Raw genomic sequence first — 8,530 nt, 5'->3', positions numbered from 1 at the left:
TACTTTACTTTGCTAGGTCTGTTTCCCATAAAATATACAGGGAGGGACCTTGATTTCTAAGGTGACTTTTTGTCTCTACATCTTGTGTTCTGAGAACCTGATAACACAGTCAATGCTGTTCAAGGACAGAAAGATAAGGATAATGAGAATTTACTTTAGCCTTAGTAGACTAGGCCCTAACCGCTCACGCATTCTGCAACCGTGGGTGCACTCTGGCCACCCTGGTCAACCCAGGAACTTCGTTCCTCCTTAGCTTGCCCAAAAGGACTCTCGGGTCCCTTGGGGACTGTGCACATGGACCACATTCAAGGCAGTTACCGTGCTTTTTTCACAGGCCTCTCCGGGGTCTGGGAGCGAGAGGAGGCAGGGCTGGAGAGGGGCGAGGTGCTAGGGCCGCTCCTCTTCCACAGCTGAAATCCAAACAAAGTCAATGTTAAGAGTCTTCAGGCACTTTACTCACAGGTTCACATCTGGGGGCAGATGTCATGGGAGCCTGCTGCAAGTAACAAGAGGACAGACCTGGGAACGGTCGAAGTTACAAAGAGGCAGAGCTAGGGCTGAATTCAAAAAGCTGCCTTCAGGGGGTGCAAGGTTAGGAGGGGGGACAAGATGGTGAAGTACCAAGGAGAAGTACAGTGACCTCCTCCCTTCCCTTCCCCATACTCCTCCAAGAAGAGCTGGAAAAGGCACTAAACCAAATCCCAGTGGGGCTGTTTCCAGCCTAGGCAGGCAAACGGAGGCCGTGAGAGGCCTGTTGACACTGGGGACAGACTCCGGTGCAACAGTACCCAGGGAGGTTGTGCACCCCCAAGTCCCTAAGTCTGGGATGTTTGCACAGGCTGCAGAAAGAGGGGCAGTTCTGCTGTTCACAACCCAGCTCCTGATTGCAGATCCACAGCTGATGGAGGAGGGCACCTGCATCCAGGGGTGGTGTTCCAAGGTAAGTACTGGATGTAGGCACTAAACTGTGTTCTAAGTGAGAAGCAAGTTCAGAAGCGGCAGCAGCCATGTGGCTCGGACCCCAGGAGCAGAACAGGGTCTCAAGATCCAGTCCCCAGCCCAGTCTTTAGAACTGCAGAGGAATCAAGCCAGGTAGGAATCCCAGATCAAAAGGGAGCCTATGCTCTGTCCCTCAGAAAGAGCAGAGTTCCCAGGTGACTCTAGACACAATCTACTGAAACTACAAATGGGCAACCCTGCGGGCTTGCTACTCAGAGCCAAACCCACATCAGGAGCTGAGACCAACCAGGAAGGCAGTGATGAGAATTTGCCCTGGGGATCATATCATTTTGGGAGCACTGAAAGACTGAAGGTTTCCCAGCCTGAGCTGTCCCTGAGATCCTGACATAATGCAACACTCCAACCCAAAGAAGCAGGACTGGCACAAACCTTTCCTCCAGAAGTGCCCAGGGTCTGGCCCTCACATCAAATCCAAAGCCACGAAGTATAGAAGAATAAGGAAACAAACAAACAAAAGAAAAATTCCACCATAAAAAGCTATTGTGATGCCAAGGATGCTCAAGACATACCCAGAAGAGAATGACTCCAAGCAAACATCTACAAGCAAACCTCAAAAAAACAAAACAAAACAAAACACAGCTTGGGCACAAAGTTCAATTAGATTTCCTGAATGAGATGAAGTAAGAAGTTAAAAAATGTTTTTGTAAATGGAATGAGAGCGACTGAGGAAAAACCTGGAAAGGGAATGAGAGCTATGGAAGAAAGAACTGGAAAGGGAATGAACATTTTGGCCCAAGAGGTACAAAACCTACCCCAGCAACAAACTCCCTAAAGATCAGAACGGACCGGAACGAAGCCAATGACTCCATGAAATAAGGACTGTCAAACCACAGTCAAGAAACTGAAAAAAGAGGAAAAAAAAAATCTAAAGCACCTCAGAGCATAAACAACTGACCTAGATGACAAATCTAGGAGAAAAAAAGTTTAAGAATCATTGGACTGCCTGGAAGCAACAACCAAAGAAAAAACCTAGAGAAACAATTTCAGATCTTATAAGAAAACTGCCCAGATTAGAACCAGCGGACAAAGTAGAAATAGGGAGAATCCTCAGATCATATCATGAAAGAAACCCCATAAGGAAAACTCCCAAGAACATTGTAGTCTAAATCCAGAATTTTCAGATCAAAGAAAGAATACTGCAGCAACCACTAGCCTGGAATATTATGTTCTAGAAGACAAAGAATCTAGGTTTATAAACCAAGGATCACTTACCCAGAAAAACTGAGTATAATTCTAGAAGGGGAAAAAATAAATGGACCTTTAAGGAAACAGACTTCCAAGCATTCCTAATAAAAATACCAGAGCTATTTAGGAACCTTGAAGTACAAACGCAAGAGTGAAGAGAAACATAAAAGAGTAAACACGAATGAATAATCATAAAGGGTTAAACAAGGACAAACTGTTTACATTCTACTATGGGGAGCTATCACCTGTATCCCTTGAGGACCCTATCATCAGGGATCACAAAGGGAATCCAGTTATAGCAGAGGTCTGCAAACTATGACCCACATACTAAGAATGGTTTTTATATTTTTAAGCAAAGTTTTATTGTCTTTAAAAACGTACAAACCATTCTTCAATGATGGGGCCACACAAAAACAGGAGGCCAAGGGCCATAGTTTGTCAACCCCTGAGACAAAGGCCTGAGAATGGCTCTATTATGTTGTGATGATTTTGAAAGAAAAGGAAGGGAAGTAGAAGACGGATACAGTAGTAAGGAAAGAGAAGGAAAGTTATGTCACATAAGTCTATACACAGGAGAAGGAGGGTGGGGAGTGGGTGACACTTGAACTTCTCTCTCAAAGGAGGGAAGAACACACATGCACACTGGCCACAAGGAAGCAGATTAGAGGGAGGGCAGATCAGTCCTAGGTAAAACAAATGCTAAAGACATAAAAAATGTTTATAACAGCAGGTTTTGTGATGGCAAAGAACTGGAAACTGAGGGGATGCCTCTGAACTGGGGAATGACTGATTAAGTCATGGTCTATGAGTGTGATGGAATACTACTATATTGTAAGAAAACGATGAAGTTTGTTTCAGAGAAACCTGGGAAGAAGTATATGAACCGATGCAGAGAGCAGCAAGCTGAAGCAGAAGAACAACTTATACTATGGTAACAGTACTGTACAGACACAAAATTCTGAAAGGCTTTGGAATTCTGATCAGTCTAATGACTCATGATGAAACATGCTACCCAACTCCTGACAGAGATGAGCATATGAGTTTCCCTTTAGCAGAAGTCTTCAAGCAAAAGCTAGATGATCACCTGTCAGGTGTGCCGTGGAGGGTTTTCCTTCACTGGGTACAGGTTAGAACAGATGAACTCCAAAAAAGTCAGTGCCTGACCCCACTCAAACAACGAACCTATAATTTTTTTTTTAAACTTCAAATTCAAGCATATATGTTGTGGAGAGGAATAAAATGATGCTTAACAGCAACATAATTTATAGGATTATATACCATGCCACAACATCAAAAGGTTATTTTTAAAATCAAGGGACATTAGTGTGGAAAGTGATTAAATACAAATGTGTATACAAGTGTATTATATAGACATTTACTATACATTATATGTGTATACACACAATTATTACTCTCATCTAATACTTTCAATAGTATCTTACTCCCACCCCCAAAACATCTTATGAAAATTATGAAAAACTCACTAACAGGAAAAAGGTGAGACTGCTGCTAGAAAATGCATGTCATTTAGTAAAAGTCTTCTTTCTGTACTGTTTTTTATGTAACATAATTATAATTGAGTCAAGGAGGAGGAGGTCTGCCCTCCAAAAAAATCCGTGAAGATGAGTGTTGTCAAAGTTACTTATTTTTTGCTTTTTAAAAACAGGATGTTGAGGTGACTCTAAGGTTAAGACACAAAATATCTTGGTTTCAAGGTTGTGACATTGATCTGGGTTTAGAAAAAGCCAAATCCTTTAAGAAATAGCATCACACCACCAAATACACCTCTATGTAGCAGGGTTTCATCATTGATAATGAAGCTCCAACAAATTTTAGGAAGTCATCAAGTGAAACAACAAATTCAGAAGTAGTTGAGAGAGAACATTGATATTTTAAGGCTAAATGAAAATAGCAATTTGCTTAATTAGGACTTCTGCAGAACTAGAATGCTTCCTAGTCTTCCTCAGTCTAAGTCAGAAAAGGCTACAATTAAGACCATTGGCAAATCACTACTTACAGCAAAAAGAACTGTCACCTATAATCAGTAGGTCTATTTGCCATTTATTTAAAAAAATTTCCTCTTAAAGATAAGTCTCATTATGAAAAGATTCCCTTCTACTTCACTCTCCCTAAATATCTGAATGGATGACCCATCACTGGGTATGTTACAACAGGGATTCCTGTCTGCATAGGATTTCAATTAAATGGATGTTCAGTCCTTCTCCCAACCCTCAAATTCTGTGAAAAAGAGGATAAAAATACTTCCTTCCCCTACTCATCTTTCAGTGTCGTCCTGAGGAAATGGGCTTCAGTAAGTGGGAATGGGGCTTTACATGTGAACTGTTATTATCATTGTTTTTGTTGTCATGTATAATTTTGGGGATGAGATGGAGGAGGTAAACTTCAAAACAGACGCTGAGATCACTGAGCAAGGAGAACTCTGAAGAAAACATAAAGTGAGAGACAGTCTAGACAAATAGTCTAGAAGCAGCAATGGGAACCTGAATGGGCTAGCTCTTCTCCCCAGTCCTTGAATTAAGAGTCAGGGAAAAATGGAATGGTTTCTAGTAGAGAGTGTTGGAAAGGATTTCATTTCCTCAGGAGAAAGGCCCCTTTTAAGTTAATGCAAGAAGGTAGAAGAAACATTTGAGAAAACACTCAAGGACATGCTCAAGTTTACTTAGACACCAAGGGCAGAGAAATCAGGAAGGCTCCATGAGCCATTAATGGAGTGGGAAGAGGCTGACTGCAGCAGTGTGTTAGTGACTGGGACAGAAGCTAACAAATGGAATGGTGTTGAAAAATTCATCTGCCTTAGGGTTCTTAGAATTTCTGTGAGCTCCAGGTGGCGTTTTGCAGGGTCCTCCCAGACTGCCCTCCCCAGGCAAGATCTGGCTTCTGGCTAGGGTTCCCTAACTGGGCCTACCCAGAGAGCTTCCGAGGGACTAGGAAATTAAACCAAGTGATAACAACAGAGAATTAATAAGCCAGGAAAGGTCGAAGATCACTCAAATCCACATTCAGGAATACATTTCATGCCTAGTCTATTTTTAGGCTCATTGTGACAGGAAGATTACCTTTTAGACTACTTCAAAAGATTCTAATAATTCCAATAATTAATTGGAATTCCAATAATTAAATCTGAATAATGAGATCATTCACCTAAAGTTGCTCATATTTGCCTAATCCCAGGCCTTTTGCTTTTTGAGATTAACAGGAAACTAAGTCACCTGCACCACTTTCTAAAATGGGACTCTAATTTATACATCCCCACACTGGACCCTTGGGGACACCTCTCCCCTACCATAGCAATTTCTTAGTCTTTTAGTTTTGAAATCAGGAGTTTCATAGAAGGGACAGACTCATCTTTCAACAACTGAAAGCTGAACAGCATGGAGTGAATACATTAAGACAGCTGCCATTCTTGTCCACCAACTTCAAATGCTACAAGATATGTCAGCCTCAAGGCAGTACCTGTGAGAAACCCCTGGAGGAACTGTAGGAGCTGGTGATGGCATTTCGGATGGAGCTGGGGATGCCCCCTGGGGAGGTGTTGGTCAGAGAGCTGGTGGAAGAGGTTCGGGATCTCTTATTCAAGTTGTCCTCCGTACACTGGGAAGTAAGGCTTCTCTTCAGAGATCCAGGTCTAATGGAAGGAACAAAAGTAGTCAGCTATCTCTTGGGAAGTGATATTTCTCAAGGTTCCATCTAACCTGGCCATGGCTTCTTTCTTTATGCAACCCAGAAGAAGGAATTATGCTAATGTTAACTGCTAACAATTCAACTAGGTGGAGTTATGGAAATAAACTGGGAATATGGCAAAGAATTAAGTATTTGAAACTTAACACTGCTTATGGTTCAGAGGCAAATAAAAAGGTACTTGCCCAAAGTCATACAGCTAAGTAAGTGTGTCAAGTGTCTGGGGTCGCATTTGAACTCAGGTCCTCCTGACTCCAGGGCCGGTGCTCTATTCACTGCGCCACCTCACTGCCTCTAGTCACTGGGTAATTAATTAGGACTAATGATCTCAATGAATATAGGCTTGGGCAGAATGGCTTAGACTCAGGCTGTTCTATTAAGGGAACTGTCACTTACTTGGGAACAAGAGATGCTGGGGCTCCATTTGCGACCAGAGGTTCAAATGCCGAGTGTCCACTCCCACTGCTGTCGTGGCGCCTGTAATGACAAAAAATCCAGTGAAACTGATTTTTCTTGGTGGGGGTGGCAGAGGGTGGGCAGGGAAGATGGCAGGGATAATATTCCCATGATTTCAGGAGCTTTAAAATACCCCCAAGAAACATTTACTTCATTCTCAATCAGGAAACATTTTCTCGAAATGTAGATCTAGTCTACCTAGCATGTAGATCTAGTCCAAGGTGTTCATTTCTTTGACTGCTGTTCTTATCGGAATAAAATGGAACCCAGTTCACCATTTATAAAGTATCCACTAAATACAGAGCCCTGGGGATCCTAAAGACACTTTATCTCACCCCCTTCACTTCAGGTTGGAACATGGATGTCTCCAATAAACAGAAAATGGACAGCATATCCCAGGGCCACTCCCTCCAACACAGCCCAAACCACAGCACTCATAGCACAGCCCAGTCCCACTGAGCAAACACCAGGGCCTCTTGCTCCCCCTTAGAAAAGAGGCCACACAAACAGCGACTGAGCTAGGGGAGCCCAGGCTCAGGCATCGACAGGAGAAGCCTGGCAACCTCGCTGGGAGTGACATTCTTGTTCCTGTCCTACTGGCCCAAAGCTACGCTGCGTTATGATGGCATGAACGACCACTTTCCACATACACGCCACAGCTCCAGGCACTTCAGCACCCAGCTTTTCCTTCATTCAAGATTAACTTTTTTGAGTCAGACTCTTGGATGACAAGCAGGGAGAGCATCAGACACCTGGCTTTGTGCTGGGCAGGAGTAGTCTTCACTCGAAGACCTTATCAAACAAGCTCAAGAATGACTCACGCTGCCTCAGATGGTCCTTTATGAGCCTTCCAGAGTTCAGCATTCTTTGCCAAAGCTAATGCCTACTATGTGACTACTCAATGGCACAAGCTAAGCTTCCTGGCATTACTGTAGGCACTGAAAGACGGCCAACAGTCAGAACAAGATGACCTTGCCACAAAGTCAACTCTTCTTACAATAAAAATTCAGGGGCCAGGGGATGGGGATGTGAGCATCATCAATAATGCTCTTCAAGGTCCTTGGCATTCGGTACTTAGGGGAAAGCTGAACATGATAAAGAATCCCTTTCTCATAAGGCTTGTGTTACCGTGTCCCACCCTTACAGGAAGGCTACAATCAAGGAGTGATTCAGACTCATTAAGAGACCCCCAGAGTCTGTCGCCATGAGAAGCCTGCCTGGTCCCAAGGGACTGTCACCTTCGCTTGTTTTCCTGGGCATCACAGAAGATCTGATCGTCCTCCTCCACCGCCCTTTTCCGACTCTCTTTGAGCGCGTTCAGCACAGTCTCCTTTGCACACGGGTCTGGGGCATTACTGGATGGTGAGGGCGTGGCTGAATTTACTACCTGCTCCAGGCTGCAACGGGAAGAAGCAAGGGCAGTGCTACTGAGACAGACCATCATGCTACTCAGTACAGACAGAGATCATCATAATCTACTTAGAAGCCTCAAAAATCTTCTCACTGGTTATACTAAGGTAAGCATCCATCGTTTTTCCATTCACTAGCAATTAATGATGGCTCCGAGGCCAAATGAAGGATCATAGCTCTAGAGCTAGAGAGGACCTTGGAGGCTGTCTACTCTATCCTTCTCTTTTGGGAGAAAAGGAAACTGAGTCCAGGAAAATGATGAGACAAGGTTCCATGAAGCAAGGCTTCAAGCTGGGTCCTTTGACTCACAAAAAACTAGTACTCTTTCCATCCTAACCAAGGATGCTCTGGGATCTCTGGGTCAATGCAAACTGTTATCCTTTCTCTACCGACATGACTTTTGGTCACTTTTGCCATAAGATGAGCTCTAAGTATATGCCAGGAAGACACAGTGAGTTTCCCCTCCAAAAAACACAGCAAGTTATAAAGCGCACACTCACGGGGAACGGGGTAGATCGGGGCGAGCAATCCTCACAGTTACAGGGCTCGATACCATGTGGGAGTTTCGGGCAGAGAGCACGTTCTTCCTCTGGTAGCCTTCCCAACACACCGTGGGGAGGGTCCCCAGTGCAGAGTACTGAGCCTGCTGAATTGGGTATCTCCTCCGTGGAGCTAATGAGAAGCGGTATGGAGAAGTCAGGTGGTCCCTGCACAGAGAAGGGGAGAGATCCCATTTGTTATAGCAGAGGCAGCACACTCT

The 8,530-nt window shown here is 43.9% G+C and overlaps 1 protein-coding gene across 1 annotated transcript in view; it reads right to left on the bottom strand.

Moving 5' to 3' along the window:
* POM121C (POM121 transmembrane nucleoporin C) overlaps positions 1-8,530 on the bottom strand; it is a 16,051-nt gene that overhangs the window by 6,242 nt on the left and 1,279 nt on the right. Inside the window, 5 exon segments of the mRNA XM_069089473.1 lie at positions 221-410; positions 5,680-5,851; positions 6,301-6,381; positions 7,599-7,757; positions 8,271-8,477. Of these exon segments, the coding sequence (XP_068945574.1) occupies positions 221-410; positions 5,680-5,851; positions 6,301-6,381; positions 7,599-7,757; positions 8,271-8,477 (809 nt within the window).

Source organism: Petaurus breviceps, unplaced genomic scaffold, assembly GCF_028583685.1.
Source record: "Petaurus breviceps papuanus isolate PSGF00001 unplaced genomic scaffold, PetGlider_PUasm1.0 186, whole genome shotgun sequence".
Lineage (NCBI taxonomy): Eukaryota > Metazoa > Chordata > Mammalia > Diprotodontia > Petauridae > Petaurus > Petaurus breviceps.
The sequence above is the reverse complement of the archived record's forward strand: the minus strand, read 5'-3'. Positions and strand labels throughout refer to the sequence as shown.